Here is a 20,672-nt window from a genome sequence, read left to right as displayed (position 1 = left end):
CTGCCTCTTGTTCCAAGACTAATTTAAGACAGCGCTTTGAACCCCGAGCCTAGTGTAGTGGAGTTAGTGTTGTGAATGTGTGAGGTGCGCTGCTTAGTTTGTCCACGGAGCCTGATTACAGTTTAGTTTCAGAACTAGACGAGTTATTGTCTTTCATCAAGAGGACTTTGAAGCAGGATTTCAGCATGGATACAGCCAGCGACTCTATCGGGGAAAGTAAGCCGGTTTGCCAGTGTGCGCCCAAGTCCGTGGTCCAGCGGTGGCTTCCAGGTTTTCCCATCGCTCTGTGCTTGCTGATGTCCCTGAGCTCCGTCACTGTGTGTCTTCTGATGAGCCTCAAGACCTACCAGCTGGAGAACCGGCTGCAGATGGAGATGGACAAAGCGTCCATCCTCCACCCGCCGCACAGGACTTTTATAAACGAGGATGGGACCCTAATTCCAGAGCTGAGCACCTCAATCGGGAGGCTCGTGGAAGAGGTACATGACGTACACTGATTGCCGTTGATAAATACATATATTCTGCATGTGAACCTCTGACAGGCGCGCTGCTCACCTGTGCGTAAAGTGTGCGTAATAACAGGGAACGTAATGCAGCGAGGTTTACAAACGCACAGTTTGTGGCACTTTTTGGCAATTGCACCCTAATTATTCCTCCTGAAATCATTCTCTTTTAATGCATGACCTTAGGGATCAACCGTGCATGCAGCTGGCCAATTAGTTTGCAGTGAAAGCTCTTTATAGGGTGACATAACCACTGATGATACACACCAACCTATAATTTTATCACATGGAAAAGAACTTGAGGGAACTCCTTTCATTTTTAGAGCTGCATGTCACGCAAAAAAGATGATGATCTCATTAATGTTATTGGCAGTCCTTGAGATTATTTTAACCTTATTCCATTTTCTGATTTTTTGCTTAATGAGTTCCATTTATCCTCACTTGTTCTGACACATTTGAACTACTCAGTGGCTTCCAAACACATTCAAACCAAACAAAAACTTTCATAACTTCCACTGTTTCACATTGAGAATAAATAAATGTTTTTTTTGTCTTACACTGGAATTTGCTCTGTGTGTCTGCAGAAAGTGGTGGTGCTGATGCCAAAATTGCGGACAACTCGAGACGTTGGCCAAGAGTGCTCCTGTCCTCCAGGTATCTGTCTCTGCTCTTTGTAGCTTTAGCACCACAACACATAAACAAACCAAACGAAACACCTGATAGGGTCCTGATTTACAGTCAAGGCACGACTGGCTGCTTGTGAATCTTTTGGCAGCTCTCCTGAACTTTAAGAGTGTATTTGTGTGTGTCTTTTTCTGTGCGGCGGATTACGGCCCCTAAGCCTGTGCAGGGCCCATACTGTGACAGCAGGGCTCAACACTCAGCAGATCAGTGGGGTTGGGAGGTCCAGACTGAGCCCTGATGCCTTGTGTCAGTGGGGGATGCTGACTTTCACAGATGGAGCCGTGTGCCAAGATTGGCCACGTTTGGCTTGCGGTGTTCATTACAAGGCTTGTGATAGTTCCACGCGTGGAGAACAGTGTGTGAGCCACATCATGGTACACGCAGAGTCCCCCGTTGTGTTATTTTGGGTAAAGTGGCTGATGTGATGTGTCCACACTTATTGATGAAGCGTGGACATCTGTGGGTGTGACCAACTGATCTCAGCTGTGTATTTAATGGTTTACATTTGACCTCACCTATGGAGAGGAAGACTGTGCTTTACTGCCAGAGAAATTCTCTGGCTTTCAGCAACAGGATGTGTGCGTGTTTTTATTGAAGCTGGCATTCACGGCATTCCAGTTTATAAAATAAATTGCAACTTCAGTGCAATCTTAACAATGTTACTGAAGAGAGAGCATCCGCGTGCACACATTTCCTTCTCTTAAATGTTTCTATGATACGGCAGAGGTCGAGTTTTTAAGATGCTTATCCACACATTTGGGGAATTTCCTTTCCCTTGCTCTTCTTTCTTTCTTTCTTTCTTTCTTTCTTTCTTCTTTCTGTCTTCTCTCTCTCTCTCTGTCTCCGGGTGTGAATAGCCCTGCAACAACAAGAACAGGTGAAAGCGTTCACAAGTGGAATTTCTGGCCCACTTTCAACACATTCTGTTTTCCAGTCTGAAGTCTGCTGTGCCAAGATAGCTCGCTGGCTCTGGCTGGTCAGCGAAGTTGGTGCGAGCGTTTGTTGGATACTGTTAATGCAACTTCTAGCCCTTTACTGGAGTTCCACTGTCGACACTAAGTGCATTCCTACGAAGTTTGGCTCAGTAGAATTGTAATCAGAGGTACATGTACCTTGTAAAAAGTTGCCCAATTAGGATTACTATCCTGCTCTTCCCTTGCTGGGTATTCATGCATTTTAATGTAATTAGATCATATTATTGTATCAGATGGTGCATCCCATTTTCCTGTCAATTTTGCTGAACTGCTGTGTAATCGAGCGGTTTTCGGCACTGAAACACAATCCCTCCACAACTATTCAGAAGTCTATTTAAAGGTCCCTCTTTCCAGTTTCTGTTCTTTAAATATGCAGTTTTGTTTTTTTGGTGAAACAAAAGGCTATTTTGTTTATTGCGGCTTTGATGGCAACCGAATGCCTGTGGACATGCACTTCTTTTCATGTCCCAACAATTAGATTGCTCAATACAGACTTGTTAACATTTCTCTATAAAATGTGTTTATTTCTTAAGAGGGTTACTTTGCTGATAAACTTGGATTTGGAGATTTGCCACAAGAAGCCACATGAGCTGGTTATTATCTGTGGTGTGCATGTGTTTGTGCTATGTACTGTATATGTGGCTTATGTCAAATGTTTTTATGTACATGTATCTGAGCTGTGCTGTGTCTACATGTGTGCATCCCATCTGAGTCCTTGTGGGAGAGTGTACAGTCTGTATCATGGTCCCATGTGGCTACATGTGTGTGTGTTTGTGTGAGTCTGAGTTTCTGTCTCTGAGCCTTTGAGGGGCCGACAGAGGCACCTCTCTCAACACGACACTGTAAGAAGAGACCCTCCTCTCCCTTTTAGCACCAACTCTTCCCACCTGAAACTTGAATCTCTCACCACCAGGATCACAGGCCAAGGTATTTCTGCCTGTATGTGTGTGTGTGTGAGAGACACACTGCCACACAGCATGAGCCGCATTTCTGCCATTAAAGCTCTGCCCTCTGCATCAGGGTGCTCCCCTTTCAGCGTGCATGAAGACAGGGGCCCAACAGGGGGCAGCACTTCCGCAGCAGCGCTGGGAATGATGATGTTGAATTTGTCATTGACACTTCTGACTGAATGACTTCCTTCTGATGAAAAATGTAAGTATTTAGAAGGCAAGGCCCTCTGGTTCAGTCACCACTGGAGTAGCAGAGACTCTATAGATAGTATTTGACCCGAGGCTTTGACTCCAGGGACATTTATCTCTCGTATCCACTCAGTGAAGCACCATTGTGACACTTTCATGCTCACGTATACGACACGGTCAGCAGTCGTTGCGGCTTAGGCAAACTATGTCACAGAGCCCAACTCTGCTTACAAGCTTCAGGTGTTTGCAATTAACACCGCCTGTTCTCGCAACAGACACACAAAACGTACACACACATTCATTACTTACACATGAACACAACACCTTTTGGCTCAGCTAATTAGAACCATGTGAGGGCTGCATGCGTTCTGTGTAGGGGGAGTGAATTGTCATCTCTGCAATTTGCATTTAAAGGCTGTTTAACGGGTCTGATACCGGCTAGGGGGGCTCGCAGTCTGCCCACACTTGGGCACAGGCCCAAAATGAAATACCAGCCAGAGACACCCATTAATATTACTCAGTCAACAGTCACAGAAAGACTGCGCAGCAGGAGAGGGTGCTGAAACAATGCAGTCATGACCCATGCATTGAAATGACAGTTTTGTGGGATTTTAATGTTTTAACTAATCGAAGGCTTACACAGTCTGCCGTGGTGTAACATCTACACACAAGGCCTCTGAAAAAACACTTTGGGGCAGGTTTTCATTAGACAGCAACAATTTGAGTTGCCTACTAGAGGTTGTTGGAGTGCAAGCTGCTTTGACAAAAATCTCTTTTTAACTGTGGGAAAATTTAATGTTAATACTAGAGCAAATATGATCAGTCTTTTTTTTTCATTTAAAAATGCCAAATGTCCAGTATAGTTACAGCTTCTCACTGGTGAGGATTTGCTGCTTTTCTTTTCTTTTGTGATTGTAAACTGAATATCATAGGAATTTGGCCCGTTGGTCGCACAAAACACCCAATTAGAAGATGTCACTTTGGGCTTTAGGAAGTTGTGATGGACATTTTTCTCTTTTTTTCTGATATTTGATAGACTAAACAATCAATTAAGCAAGCCCTTGTTGATATATTGTATTTGGTTTATTGATTAGATTAAAAACACTGTCGCGTTTTGTACGTTTGTGTCTCAGGTCACAGTTAGGACGGAGCCCCTTCAGTCAGTGTAGGGCATCTAAGTCTTTGGTGTTAGTGTATATGAGGGCAGGAGGTCAGACCCCTGGCTGTGCGGCCAGATCAACTTCCATCAGATAAGAGCTCATTAACACACTGAACTGGAACACAGGCCCCCCACGTATATGTGTTTGTGTGTATTTATATAATTGAGAGAGCATGTTCACATCCTTGATGATGTACACATGCCAACAAAAGTTCATTTGTTAATGTAAATTCCTGTCTGCTTTCTGTACAGCTACTTGTATGTATTGTATCTCCAAATTCCTACATACAGTATGTAGTGGGTTGCTATTAAACTCCCATTGTCTGCAGCAGTGTAGTGTCTAATAGGCTCAGAAATACAGTATAACTTATTGCGTGAAGCCCATCATCTGTCTGCTGGTGTTAGCCGGCCTGTCTGGGGATCAGCCTGCACGCCCCCCCCCCCCCCCCCCCCCCCCCCCCCCCCCCCCGCCCAGCTTCCTGCTCTCCTGCCTGGAGGAGGAGACGGGGAAAGCCCGGCTTTAGGGAGATGGAGACCCACAAAGGGCCAACACCCCTCTTCACCCCTAGGGCTGCATTTTGTTTTTAAAGCCATAATAAATCAGACAGGAAGCTTGCAGCTACCTATGCAATCTATCGCCACAGGAAGAATACATAGGCCGTATAAGATCCATTAATGACCATTTTAAAATAATAAACGCAGGAAATTTGTTTTCATAAGTGGTCTCGTTTTAGATTTGTTCCGCTATAGCTGCAGGCAGTTTTTTCAAGTATTAATATGCTGGAGAGTGTGTGTTTTGTGCATGTGTGTTTGTTTTGAAGTCTGCAGGCATATGTTTTAGTGACCGACTGAATTGCTTTACATTCACGGTGTATGAAGTCAGTTATGAAGAGGGTATCCGTAGCAGAAAATCCAGGTGCCTTTTTACATTATGCTGCAGGGGAAAGATTTCAAGAGAGTCAAGTAGTCCTCCTACACTCCTCACATCCACCTTCTTATTTGCTCAATAGAGTTTCTCCAACTCCGGCCCTGTTTACACCTGGTATTAACATGTGTCTTGGGTGATCCGCATTGGGATCCGATCGCTCATACCACATTCGGAGGTGGTGAAGCTGAAGTACATCAAGTCATTTTTATTTATTTATTCATACTAGGCGCGGGAAGTGCATTGCTGCTTGGTTAAAAACATCAACACGTTGCAAACGGAAATGATGTACGTGTTTATTTGCATATAGAGCAGTGGTCACTCGAGACGCATGAGGAGACGCATGTTAATGCCAGGTGTAAACAGGGCCTATTTAACCTGACATTCTGTACATCTTCATCAGGGAAATTCAGAAATGTGTTAAATAGCTTCACTCTATCTTAAATTGTCTTCAAAGGAAAATGCTGCCTAGGAAATGTTGATTATTTTATTGGTGGTTATTGCTTTCTGATGGACATTGTTGGGAAGGAAGTGGCCTAATCCTTCCCCTCTTCCCTCCGTCCGTCTTTCCTTGCAGCCTGCTTTGCATTGAGCACTATATCACAGGCTACAGATACCGTCGTCACATTGACAGCAGCTCAGATGCACAGCTGTGCGAGCCTAGTGTCCTCGGGTTACTTGTATCCTTCAGTCGATGTGTCTGTTATTCCCTCTGGTCACCGCAAGAGTCGAATAAAAACGTGTGACTCTTCTTGATATCTTGTTCTCGTTCGGATGATGATCTTGGAAGGCTCGACTGCGCTCAGTTTATTTGTAGGAGACAGGGGGAATGCTGCCTCTTGGATAGTTGGAGATATTTAGTTTGGAGATGGTTGTGTCTGTGTCATTGAAGTCAAAGGCTGCGCTGAAAAAAATATATTTCCCAGTAAGCGAGATAATCTTATTTAGATTTAAATTTGATTACATAATGGTCAAAGTCCTATCTAGTTATCTAACCTGATAAATTGCACTATGGATCACTAACACTATGCACCCACACGTAAACCACATCCAGACCCCTCCCCTCTCAGTCTCTCATCAGCCTTCTTATTAAAGTTAGCTTTGTGAAACCACAGTGTTTAACAGCAGAGCCGACATTCTTCCTTTTGAAAAATAAACAGCTGGACACAGGCCGGGCCAGTCGGCAGCCCACGAGGACCTCAGGAGCACCCAGAGGAGCGAAAGGGCTCGGTGCCAGGCAGCGAAGCCCGGGACGTGGAGAACACGCACACAACAGCCAAGAGGAACTCTCTGAACAGACAACATCCATGTAATGATAGTTACAACACTGATTCATAGAAAACATTGCTGGATGCAATTATCTGTTGACATAATATCATCTTAGCTGTGAGGTCATTAAAAGCAGGAAATGATGTGGAGCGGGTGAAAGAGGAAACGCAGATTATAACACATTTAAGGGATTTTGCATCCATGTGTTCATATTTAAGAATCAGATTGTGGGTCGTCACCTCTTGGCTAACAGTGGAAATATTCATTTCCAAAAAAAAAGAGCCTGTTATTGAGCAACATGCTATGTGAGTGCCTGTTTATATTTATATCTTTGTTCTTCCAGGCAAGTCAGAGAACTGAGGTAGTGCTGTTTATGAGTTTTCTCATGCCCCTCGCAGCTCCTTATAGTGGTGCAAGGATACAAAAAGAATGAACTACTCTTGTACTCGCCCCCAACATAAACATGGGCCAGATGAGTGTTTCTTATTACCACAGTTGGACATAAAAGTAATAGAGTTCTGCATTTTTGACAAATATATGACTATCAAGTAGCAGTTTTACCATAGTAAGTTATTTTAGCATCTTCACAACAATGTTGGATCCAATGAAGCGTTACTAAATAAAAACTTACAATTATACAATAGAGAACATTCAAGGAGATTTGTTCCAAAATGAGATATCAATCATTTGAGAAACACATGGCATCAAAGTAAAGCTTGATTTAGAAGAACATCTGATTTGTGACTTTGCATACAGCAATTCTTTGTCTGATGCACATGATTTCAAGACACTGGTTGTTTTCAGCAAACCAGCGTGCATCAAAAGCATCAAGTGGTGTGTTAAACCGCAGGGACATAATTCACTTCTTCAGCCTTGGATTGATTTAAGAGCATCGCCGCAGAATCCTTCATGGTGTTTCTGGAGCAAGAGAATCGCTTAACTTAGCAGATGGCTGTTTGAAAGGTTTCTTTTAATACAAGACAGCATTTTTTCTATCTAGTAATTATTTTAATATGTCTTGATTATATGTGCTTGTATTCAGAGGCGTTCTTGGCTATACACAGCAAATAATGTCAGATCTTAATGCAACTTTTCAACAAATTAGTGACTTAGTAGCAGGCAAACCCCCCCCACAATTTAACAGCTAATATGTCACTTTAAAAAGGAAAATGTAAAAACATGAGCATTGTCAGCCACATCCTCTTTTAGGAAAGTAAGCAATTCTGGTTTCAAGTTTAAGGGGACACGTACCAAATACTAGCAGCTTGGAGGTATTTTTGAAGTTGTTTTGTTTCATTTTTGTCCTCCTTCCTTCTTAAAAACAACTGTGATAAACCTCTTATTTTATTCAACCCTAAAAAAGCTCTAAAATAAAGTATGATAAGGCCATAATAGATTTCCCCAAATACCTCAAACAATCAGTCAGTATCTAAATATTTTCACAGGGATTCCATATTTTCAGCAAGAGCTCGTGTAGTCTGGTTGAGAGCACAGTAGGAGTGGCAAGAGCTTACCGAGCAGCGCTGGGCAGACACGCCACCAAATGTGGAAACTATTACGATGTTTTCTTTAATTATCACAAGTGGCAGGTGACAAGGTGAATAGCCTTTTAATGGGGGAGCAGAAAAAACTCTTTAACACCACCGTGTGGCCTCTGGCTGGTTGACAGCACTGTGAGGTCAAACGATATGGGCCTAAACCTGTTTAATTATTCATCTGAATTTACAGGACAGCGAGGATCTGAGACCCAAACAGCCTGAAAATAATCCGCCAAACCTGTAGTAATGTGTAATAATAGTAGTGTGTAAACAGGCTTTAATTACAATCCCATCATCTGTTAAGATGTCCAGCATGGATAAAGATCCACAGAAATAAGTTTCCACTATCAGTCTTTTGCTTGGCGTTTACAGCCCAGTTAATCCATCAGGAATGTAGCGAGGCTGAATCCAGCTGCAGGATGGGACGCGAGCACACCTGGATTTATTGGACAGATAGCATCTCTGGACGTATACCCAGACAAACAGGGAGGCAGAGTTGGAGCAGAGGTTATCGTTTATCCCTGCATCCCTCCTCAGACACAGAGTGGAATGAGCAACCAGGGTGTCTCTCCTAGGGAACCATCGGGGTGGTGTCGGAGGTGTGAAGCAGGGCATCGGTGATCCAGATGGTCTCACTGTGCCGAAACATGCTCCTGCTTAGTGTAAAAGCCCCTCGACGGGCTTGTCACTCTCCCAGCACCTCTTTAATGAGAGCTGAGCTTGTAAAAACTGGGCCCGAAACCTTTTGAACAAGCCCTCAGCATCACTGGTCCATGTTATTCTGTCATAACAGGGAGGCGAGGGCATTTTGGAGTGGAGCGCAGGACATCTCTCAACAACTTAACACCACCGCTTGGGGAGGGGTGTATTTACGTGCAGTGTCAGGCCTGCTTTCTCTCTCAGTTTGACCTTTCCAAATGTGTCTCTGTCTTTTTGTCCCTTATTATTATTTTTTTTCCCCTGTGTCCCAAACCTTGTGCTCTTTTACAAGCGATGAACTCTTTGCTTCCTCCTCTCCATCCTTGTCTCTATTTATGATTTGAGGAGTGTATATTTAACAGAGGCTCTGGGATCTGGATGGCCTGAGGCTGCAAGTACATTCACAGTGGGTCAGTCTGTTCGCTGTGTGTATACATTAACCCAAAGTTCAGCCAGGAGTGAGGTGGGGGGATGGAGATGGCTATCACACATACTGTAAACAGACAATGAAGAGATGCAGAGGGACATTCTCAGGGTGGGCGCTCCCTCAGGTGTGTCTATCTAACAAGCTAATTTCCTGGTTTTATAGCCGCCAGTGGCAGCAGCAGATTATTGGCAGGTCTATTGTGCTGAGGCAGAAAATATACTAGTGGACCACAGGCCAACTCCACCATGGAATGAGAAATTTGAAAGAAAAACCCAATAATTATACATTTGTGTTTTTAATAAAAGGAACTATGAATCATCGGGGGTCTTTTGAGGGAGTCAAAACGAGGCAGGAACACAATCAACTCAAACACATTAAGTTCAAAACCTCAAATGGCAAAGAGTTAACCAACCAAGACGTCCCGTCGTTCTGCTCTCATGTTTACAGCCGTGTGTAACACATCCACGGCTTAACATGGAACCGCAATGGCTGCAGTTAAAGTATCAGCTTCATCGTGTGTGAAACAGCCTGCCAAAGCCGCTTGACGGGTCATTTCACTCTCTGAGGTTTTTCTGACCCTGATTTGAGGATTTTGCACGCATGTCGTTTTCCCAGCAGCATGGGTATCTGAACAATAATTACAAACATTTTACACTGAAATTGCCATGTGTCTAACCGGATCCGATCAGCTGGAGCTTGGGTAGAAATCTGTGTAAGTGTAAATACGTGCTGTATGTAGGCCTATACCTTTTTTTTATGTGTGCCAGCGATTGTGTGCGCATCAGCAGGTTTGTGGCCGATGGTGCTGTGACAGTGTGATAATGGGTGTTAAATAAGTGTTAATGAGCGCACAGTGGTGGACACACGCCATGACTTGCCGCCATTAAATTGAAACACTCGGTTTCTGTCAAGAACGCTGTCGCTGCTGGTTGTCTTACTGCATCGGCCAGATGGAGGCACATATGGGGGAGGGGTGGGGGGAGGAGTTGGAGGAACTTAGTATACCGACATATACTGCACATGTTGAAACTTTCTATCAGTGTTCCATCTGTTTTTTACATATTGAGCAAACGTTTGTGTGCATTCTTGTTGCAGAGTGTGTGTGCGTCTGTGTGTGTGTGTGTGTGTGTGTGTGTGTGTGTGTGTGTGTGTGTGTGTGTGTGTGGGCTCACCTCGCATGTGTGTTCCTACGTTTCTGCATACCATCCAACCATCTCCATTGCCAGCCTCTGTTGGGACTTCTTATCTGCATATTTGCTATTTCACTCAAGAATCATAATAAAATGAGTCCTGAGTGTATTTTGGGAGCCAGGAGAGTATATCACAGATGTCCAGTCAGCTCTGGTTACACATGGAATATCTGGGTTGAACATGTGGACAATCTATCAGGTCCACCATCTCTCTTTCCTCTCATTTTCTCTCTAACTGCATTCAAATTTTACTACTTTCTTTTCTTTCCTTTCCTTTGCCTTTCTGGACAGTCAGCGCACACATTTAGAGTTTAGATGGATCGGATCTTCAAGGTGTCAGATGCGTGTGAATGTGATCTAGTGATTGTGTGCTTCCTTGTGTGTTTTTGTGTTTGCTACAAGATAATTGTCACAGTTCAGGAGCTGCAGCCACTGTCGGGAAGAGGAGGGCTGCTGTGGTTTCACCAAACAAACAGCCAGAAATATCCAGATGCACACACACATTTTTATGGTGCTGTCGATGTTTTACTTGTTGTTAATACTTCTTAAATCCAGGCACCAGGGACGCACTTTTGGACCCGAGCAGGCCAGTTTTTGGTCTTGTTTATTTACTTGGAGTGTTTTCTCACGTCCATGTGGTTCTGGTTGTGTGATTTGGAACGAGGACAAAGACGGAGATGAGTAGAGAGAGTAGAGAGAGCAAGACGGCGGCAGGAGGGAGCGTCAGAGAGACAGATGTGTGCAATGTGACTCTGATAAATGGAAATGCAAGAATTTAAGATATATGCGAGGTGTGCATATGGAATCTGATATCACAATTCATTTCAGTGTCTTTCTGTCATTTTAAATTGCACTATGTCTCAATAAGCAAATATGCTATTATTGCAACACTGTCTTGGCATTCAGTTGCTGCCTTCACTGCCTCAAGCCTCATGTGATTCCTTTTACACTCTAAACAAAGAGTTGGGCTGTTATTTAAAGCAAGGATTAAACCAAAGAAGTATGTATACACAGCTATAACTGCCCAAATTGGCCCTTAAATAGCGAACTCATTTATAACACACAACGGGCCAATAAGGAGACCTGACCCAAATCAAGCCGCTCATCATAAAACATGTTGTTGAGAGTAACAGCCAAACCACCCGTGCAAAGCACTTCTCTAATGCAGTTTTAATTGGGGGAATTGGCTCGAGTTGTCATCTACAAGCAACGAAGTCAGCACACACGGGCGGGAGGAAAAAACGCTTCTGATCAAATTAGAGAGCATTTTGTTTGCTTCGAGATGGGAGGTCGGACTTCTGGCATGTGCTTGAACTTTTATTTAGGATCTGTCTATTTATTTTACATAGGAGCACATGGGTTTGTTAGATGCTTTTGAATGTTTTTATGCAGGGCACTGAGTGATCCAAGCCTAACCGTTGCAGACTGATTGACTGCAGGGATACTTGTGGTGCTCTGTTCATTTTCTAAATGATAATTTTGCGTTACCTGGCTGCTGCTTAGCACATTATTAGACATCTGTGATCTGTGAGCACCGATTTTTCCCCGCTGAGTGAAGGCTGTGTGCCTGTAAACGTAATCCATTTTGCTCTGCTGGTAGAAAACATCCATATTAACTCACAGCCAAACACATTTTTTCCCTATTCAGTCTTTCATATGGGAAAACAGAAGATTTTTCACTCACATTTTGTTTTTTAAAGCTGCAAAATGTATTTTAGTGCTGATAATAATTGACATACACATGGATATTCACTGCCTTTTTTTTATCACTGCCTGTGTGTCTGTGCCAGCCTCCTCCTCTGAAGAGCCTATCTGCTGTAAATCACAGAAAATCCTCCATAACACCTTCGTGTTTTATAGTTTTCCAATTGCTCAGACCTGACTTCTTTGTACCTTTCGGAAACAACATTCTGGGCCCTTTTCACAAGTAGATGTCTAGGAGACGTCTCTCCTGGCACAGGATGTCCTATTGATTTATTTGTGGCAGATGTTTTGATCAAATCAGACAGACTTGACAATTTGTCTGTCTGGTACTCCAATTCATCTGCAGTGCAGATCAGCTGATTTTATTTGGCCTAATTACATCTGAACTTTTAAACCCTCTGTGTTCACATTGGCTCTATCTGTCTCTGTTTCCTCCTCTGTCGGGAAGACAGACAACGGTAAATGGAGCGTAAGTGCCAAGATGTTTATCTTTCCTGTCCAGGATTTTTTATGTCTGGATGCCTGTGTGTGTCTGTATGTGCAAGTTCACGTGTATTTCTGTGTGCGCATGTGTTTGCGGACAAAGCAGGTGAAATGCAGGGCGTCACATGGCTCCTGTTGGAGGTGTAACGTGGACAGAGGGGGTGACTGCAGGAGATCGGAGGGGCAGGAGGGGTGTAGGGAAGCGCTGTGTGTACCCCAAGCAAACAGGCCAGATAAGATCAGAGTGGAGGGAGCGCAGCTGGAAGCCTTCCTGAGTTGACCCCTTTCTCCGCCTCTCTCACATTCCTCCAAACCCCTCGCTGCCCTCTTTTCTCCCCGTTCTCTCTGTCCCCACTTTTTTACCTCCTAACATCTCTTTCCTGCTTCTACTCATCTTTTCACTCCCAGCCCCCATTCAGCCGGCCGCTCCATCCATTATTCTTTATTTTTCAAACAATATCCTCATGTTTGGAGTTTCCTCAGATCGTTTTTCTCCTTCTGTGTGGTGTCTCCCCTCCTGTTCTTGACTTAACTGCCTCTTCTCCATCTCCCCTCTCCTCCTCCTCCCCCTCTCAGCAGGACCCCAGTAAAGTGGGGTCAGCCTTTAGCATGTAATGCTATGTCTTTTCTCTGTTTCTCCCTTGCTCTTTGACCATGTTCATTAATACTAGCCTCTCTAAACTGACCGATTGCCTTTCATGTTTTCCCCTGGGCCATGTCCTAGACATGACAGTAGACCTAACATTTCAAAGTAAGATCTCTCTGCTGGGGTGTGTATGCTTTTTGTGCGTATTTATATTTGTGGGTCTGTTTAATAGGATCAAGAAAAAGCAGAAATAGTGCAAAGCAGCTGTGCTTGTTATTTTTTGTGATCTAATTTAATATAATCGAGGGAAGCCATTGAAGACATGGTGTCGTTCATCAGGGTGAGAGACTGAATTTCTTTTTTCTGCTGCAAAAATAATTGTTCACCACATTAAGATGAAAATGTGTGAGGAAGATGAAGAGGAGAAAAATGAGGAGAGGGGGAGAAAGATGAACCCCTCACTGTCTGTCATGTCTTGGAATGATTGTCATGTATATTTAGCTCAGCGTATGGTGACACAAAGACAGCTGTTGTTGCCAGCTCACTTTTATTTTGGCCTAGCATTGGTCCCTCCTGTCACTTTAACCAGACCCTCTTCTGAAAATAGTCTGTGCCGCTGACAGACTGTTGAGACAGATCACATGCTGCAGAACTGAGATATTATCTTTAGATATTAATACAACCCAGGGTTTATGGATCTAATAACCCAAATTAACTGAACTCCGTCTCAAGGTTCAGTTTTAGACGTTTGCAGCCGGCCGCACCAGCATCAGCATGATGTTGTTTGTTCAGCCTCTCATGTCCAGTAATAATCCTCAGCCCGTAACCTCACAACCTCTTGACCTTTTAGCAAGAGTGGAGCCCCATAATCTCTCCTGCAGTAAGCTTTAAACCCTAAACAACTTCTATTTACTGTGTCCAAAACAGGATGCCAGAAGAGCAACCCACTACCCCCACCACCCCTCCCACCCTACCCAGCCTCAGACCCCTCCTCTCTAGGGATTGGCCCTCCATCAGCACCCTGGCACTATTCTCACACCAGAAGTAGAGGAGGGAGTGGAGGATGGATGGGGTGAATGGGTACTGTAATAAGCAGAAGAATTGTTTTTCAGCAATTTAGCTAAAAATTGTGTTTTTAAAAGTACCATTTGCTACCCAAACCCTATGTTATTTAAACACTGCTTGTTTTGTCACTTACCTTAGAGGGAGTTGGTGCCTAATTGGCAGGCCATTTGTGTTTTGTCCGCAAGTTTTCGCTATAAACTGCGGTGGTGAAAATCTTCTTGCAGCAGGAAACACAACTTTTGTGTACATTGTGACAAATTCCTGGGATTAAATTAGTTTAAACCATTGTGTTTAAAAAATTATGTTATTTTTTCCTGAGAGGTCAAAACTCCTCCAACACTTGTAGTATAAAGAACACCTTTATACTACAACCCATGTTCGGCTTGGGGTCTTCATCTGGATCATCATACACAACACATAACATACAAAGAAGAACAGATGGTTCTCTGTAATGTCTTTTATGAAAACCCGTGCACCTTGTAAGTAGCTGAACCAGATAGCCATACTCAGTTTCATTTAAGAAGGATAAAATCCCAAAACAAATGTGCATTTGTTGTTTTATTTTGTAACACATTATTGGTTATCCTGGGATTCACAACAAACGCCTATGGAGAAAGAATGAGGATCAGGGCTATAGGTCTTTTTAAGGGGTAGGGGGTAACGGGGGAGTTGCAAGAGAACTGAAGGGGGTTGGGGGGGGGGGGGGGGGGGGCGTGTTGAGGGTTCCACGACAGGCCTGATCTGTTAGCTCAGGGGGTCAAATGGCCCTTCACACAAAAAAACGGATCAAATGACCCGGCTTTAATGGTCTGAAGTTGTCCGTCTGTCTACTTGTCAGTCTGTTGGTCTGTTTACAGGTCTGCCAACTGTCAATCATCAGTCACTTAGTCTCTCACATGCAAACACACACACACACACACACACACACCATGCCCTGGCCCCTCAGACCATTATCTGACCCCAGGCGCTGATACCAGACTCGACCGTGGTTGATGTTGAAGTTGGAGATGGAGCTGAATCGAGTTAGTCGAACTCTCATTGGATCCATATAGCACAAAACAAAAAGACCCCGAGGAGGGCATCTAACCTGGTTACAGAGAGCAAACAAATATGTTTTACCACTGGGGCCAATATAAACAGGTATATGAACATGTACACAAACGCAAAGCTTGCATGCCAACACATACATTCAATACAGTACACACACACACACACATACATAGCCATGTAGCAATAGGTGCATGTGATAGAAACACACACACAGATTTTGGATGCAAACCAACAAACCCATGAGGATTTTGATTGTACTCCAGCATGTCCAGCATATGAGGCGTAGAAAGGAACAGGAAAAAGAGAAAAAAGAATGGCGTCTTTCCTGATCCCATCTTCCCTCTTCCCCCATGAAGGCCACAGAAAGAGACAATTGTTGTCTGTCCTCTTTCTCCTCATTGCAGCAATCATGTATCCCTCTCTCTTTTCATCCTACACAACTGTGCTCTTCACATAGTTTGGATACGCATAGAGTGTGCAAAACAGGCCTGCTTCATGCGTTGGAGACCCACACCATGCCCCTCTCTCCTGCTGGTTGTGATTGTACGTGTGGTATTGGGCTCTTTAGTCTTGTGTACTGTGGTGTCACATTTGTGCTATGTGGTGTGGTATTGTGGTAACACTGAGGGGGCGGAGGGCAGACAGGCTAAACAGGGCTCTTCTTTAAAGTGAATAAAAAGTCTTTAGTTTTAGTAAAATCCTGTTTTTCATTCACATTTCTTTTGACACACTCTGGCATAGACGGACATGTGTGCACACTTGAGGTACGCTCATGATCCTGTCTCTGATTAGATGTTTTCTGCAAGTGCAGCCCATGTGTGCAGGCTATGACGCTACTTTTGCCTATAGAAGTGCACTCAAACACTGCAGACAGCTTCGGGAAAGCATCAGTAACATCCGCTTTGACCAAAAGAACCCGCATCTGGCTGGCGTAATGAACAACAGTGCCTCCTCCACTGAGCAAGCACGGGAGACACCTAAAAGATCTTTTTGAATGTCTGACAGAAATAGCTTTCATATATGTTAATCAATAGAGCTATTGACAGATGCTTTACATGCATTCATATGTAGTCAAAGAAGTGTGAAACGAATTCTTCATCTGATTTCTCTTCTGCAACCCTTTACATTTTTAGAAAGTGCTTTAACCATGTCCAATCAGAAACTCCTGCTTTTGACAGATTTTTGTTTCTTTATATTGATGGTTAAATTGATCTCAAGCTTAATCCCATTGTAAGAGCCAGAATCCTGCTTCAACCCCTGTTCTTGTCGGTTTCTCAAATCCTTTGTTTGACTGGTTTCGGCAGAGCAGGGCTCAGCCAAAACCACCGCTGTCGCTTTCAATTGACAGGATCTCAGTTGTCGTTTGATTGGCGCTCCGTTCTTTTCGGGCTGTGATTCAGTCAAGATGTTTCCACTGTGAAGGACTGTAACCGTATAATGCCATAATGAGGTTGCCAGCACATTATCCGACTCCACACACACCTGCAAACCAGTCTTAGAGGACTGGGATTCTCATTAGTTGAATCAAAGGTCTTCTGTTCTTGTGTCTGTTCACTTTGCTGTTTTATGCTTTTCATTTCTAATCAATCATTTGTTCTGTTTAGTCTCTTCTCTTCTCTCTAAGTAGGAATACAGATGTCAGGGCCATTTGCTACCCTTGTGTTGGAGAGATGGGGGTATTAAAGGGGGACAGTAAAAGTCTCAGACCACTGTTGAACATGATCCTCAATGCGCCGTTAACCATCAGCTGGCCTGAACTGATCTTTCCTTCCACTCCCCCCTCCAGCTTTTTCTCCCTCTTTATCTTTTCTCCTTCTTTCACTCTTGTTCTCACTCTCTTAACCCGTCTCTCTAAAATCATTCTTGCTCACTCTTCATATCTTCCAACCCATCATCACTATTAGGTTTTTTTTCTTAGCATGCTTTCCATGACCAACCCTGGCTATCTTCTTTCCCTCTCATTCTACAGACCATGGCCAGATAGTATTCAGAAATAATTTTACCGTCTTTTGATTTGATGGATTAGGAAAAAACAAATCATGTCCGCCAAAGTCAGCTACAGAAACTGATGCTGATTATAGCATTTTTGTTCCGTGTTGTTTAATATATGTGGCTCTGCGGAATGAAATTATATTGTCTTTTTGTGAAAACCACAAACAGTAGAGGCCCCAAGTTTAAACTAAACACTAAGAATGATTTGTAGACAGTTTAATCCAGGTTTGCTATTTACAGAGCCGGACTTGTTCTTTTCCACTCACTTACCCATCCGTTGACCAGGGCTGACCTTAACATCTTAGGAAGCATCTCTTTTTCCACTCATTTCCTCCACTCATTCTCATTCAGTTTCCCCCCGGAGTATTTGGTGTCCACAAATCCCCAGAATGTGGACTCTCTCTCCCCCCATATAGCCCTCATGTGTCACCAGAGACACATGTGTTAGCCTATTAGCACGCTAAGTAGCACTCTCCAAATTCTCCTGATAGTTTTTAATGAAGCCTCTTGCTATAGGGATCAGAGCAGCAGTGTTAAATTTAGGCTTTCATTAACCTCTCCGTGGATCAGTTTCCTGCTATTGTCAGACAGCAGGCGCAAGTGTGGTGGACAGTGAGGGCTTTAGAGGTGTGTGTGAGTGTGGGTGTAAAGTTAGTGCCCCGATGATCAAGTCCAGAGAGCGGAGATGAGCAGAAGGATCATCACCTCAACTGAGGGACAGATAGCTGGTAATAGATGCGTCGATGGACAGAGCAGTAGGATGTATAGATAGACAGGGTGATAGACAGATGGAGGTGTGAAATGAAAGCACCTGGTCCAGAGAGTGAGGAGGCCAATCCTGGGGGTGGATCAACGGGTCATGACCCCTGACAGGTGTGGAGGATGGATGCTATCGCTGCAGCATTCGTGAGGGACAGATGAAGACAGCAGAGATAGGAAGAAGTTGCCCACACTGAGGGGGAAGGAGCTGCAGGGGCAGATCACAACTCAACACCAGTCCTGCTTCCTGGTCTGTGTGTGTGTGTGTGTGTGTGTGTGTGTGTGTGTGAGCATGCATGTGTGTGAGACATACTGTATGTGCTCATACTTCAAGGATCCCATATCAATGCCAAGTGCTTTTTAAAGGCCTCTTTCAAATTCAAATTTGAACTTATCCCTCTAATTTCTTGTCAAGAAATATTTTTCTCAGCAAGCCAACACATCACTCAGTGAATCTAATTTATCCAGCTTTGCTCAGGTCCATATATGGTATATATTTGACTTATGTTAATGAGAGCTTCTCCTGCCAAACCAGAAGAAGATAAACATACTTCAAAGTTGAGCATAAGGGAATCACTTTCCTGTCAGTCTTTCACCGAGACTAAGACTCATGCTGCTTGTGGGTTTGCTTTGCACTGAATGAAACTGCTGCAGGAAGTCACAGATTGAACAGGAGCAAATACATTTTTAATTTATTAAAAGTGTATTAAAAGTAAACACTGAAACTTAAAAAAATAACTGAAACAATACATCCATTAATCCATTAGTCGATTGACAGAAAAATAAAATTAATTTCAAAAACGCAGATCATTCCTCTGTTCCAGCTTCTCAACTGTGAGCATTTGCTTCTTTTCTTTATTATCAAGCTGAATATCTTAGAATTTTCAACTGTTTGTCAGACAAAACATTTTATAGACCAAATGATTAATTGATTAAAGGAAAATGAAAACAATCATTAGTTGCAGCCCTAATAAATACAGAGATAGAAAGACTAAAGTCACAGGACATGCTTTGTCTATTCAAGTAGAATGGTTGAGGCTGTATCTGCTGAGATTATGAATGAATATGAAACTTCTTACTCCACCTTTATTATCTTTTACACAGTGGCGATAAATGTCAAAAGGCAACTCAGCAGAAGAAAAGACACATAAACCTCCATCCTGGTGACTTTGAGATGAGCACAGAATGTGCAATGAAGTGCTACATAAATGCAAAGACACGGCAGAGGCCGTAATGTGGCTTCCAGCTAATTAGAGTGAAGAAGGCAAAGAGAAAAGAGGTCAAATTGGGTGGCATCTGATTGGCGTGTCATGGCTTTGAGTGAGGCATCAGCTCGTGGTTGGACTTTGGTTAGTGGCTGTACATGTATGGTTGTGGGTAATTGTTAAGTGTGTGTTTGAGTGTGTGGTGCAGAGGATCTGGCAAATCTTCGCTGACGGAGGCCAGGATGCCAGGCACCATCGGGAATGTCGGGAATGCTGGATGCCCTTTCACAATGACCTGTGTTTGTCGTGTGTTTGTGTGTGTGTGTGTGTGTGTGTGTGTGTGAAAGAGTGAGAGATAAGTGAGAGACTTAAGGGAGTAAGCAAGTGGCCTTGAACAGTTTATAAGGTCTCCCTTATAAACACAGCGACCCCGTAGCGATGCTTCTTACCTACTAACAGCCGAGCTAAATGCACTAATACATTTTCCATGCCTGCCGTTGCAAATAGACTCTCATTATACGGAGCTTGTTTCATTTAAAAGGCATGTAACCTCTTGTGCTGGGGGTTTTAACGCAGAACTATTTCTAGTTTTCATTAAAATTCTCACTCTATATTTGGATGTTTTTTTCTGTGAGCTGTCTAATTAAAAAATATCTCAGGAAATCAAGATCAGCTTTGGACACTGAATTTGTGGTATGAAATAGAGAACAGATGTTTTTGGGCTAATTAAGTCAAATATTTATTTCTTTGACATTTTGTTGGTCTCTTTTGTTGTGTTTTGCTAACCTTTACAGTCTCACAGTTAAAAAAACAAACTTCGAAGTGCCCCGGTAGCTCACCGGGTAGAGCGCGTACCATGTGTCAAGGCTGGGTCTCTCTCTCTACTGTCCTGTCAAATAAAGCGAAATGCCAAAAAAACAAATTAACAAACCTCAAAGCAGTCAGTGAGTGGAAGTAGAGAGCTACCATGTTTGCAATCTCTCGCCTATGCATGTTAAGGGAGCTGTGTTGTGGTCATTTTTCTCCATGATAAGTCTATCTGTTATTTATGTCCTTGGCATGGAGAATCCTGCCTTGTGTTTAGCATCCGTCATGCTCTTATCAGAACTGTTGGGGGTAAGGCTTCCTGATCGATTGGCTGCTCCTGCTAAGTGGACGCCCCCCAATTTGTTAAACGGACAACCCAGAAAAAGCCGATTTCACTCCGTGCACAGAGGAGTGACTGTTTGCTGTGGCACATAGATCACATTTGGGGAACACTAAAGCTCAGGAGTGTCTTGCAGCAGAGGAGTGAAGGCCATGTTTGGAGGAGTGTGGAATG

At 43.5% G+C, this 20,672-nt stretch overlaps 1 protein-coding gene across 1 annotated transcript in view; it reads left to right on the top strand.

Annotated features, from left to right (window-relative positions):
• The first annotated feature begins 185 nt into the window (after positions 1-185).
• The window catches only part of LOC139291633 (collagen alpha-1(XXIII) chain), a 112,592-nt gene continuing 92,105 nt past the window's right edge, over positions 186-20,672 (top strand). The window contains exons 1-2 of the mRNA XM_070913732.1: positions 186-479; positions 1,088-1,157. Coding sequence (XP_070769833.1) covers positions 186-479; positions 1,088-1,157 — 364 coding nt within the window. The remainder of the gene's footprint in view (positions 480-1,087; positions 1,158-20,672) is intronic.

This window comes from Enoplosus armatus, chromosome 10 (assembly GCF_043641665.1).
Source record: "Enoplosus armatus isolate fEnoArm2 chromosome 10, fEnoArm2.hap1, whole genome shotgun sequence".
NCBI lineage: Eukaryota > Metazoa > Chordata > Actinopteri > Centrarchiformes > Enoplosidae > Enoplosus > Enoplosus armatus.
This window is presented reverse-complemented; position numbering and strand designations above follow the sequence as displayed.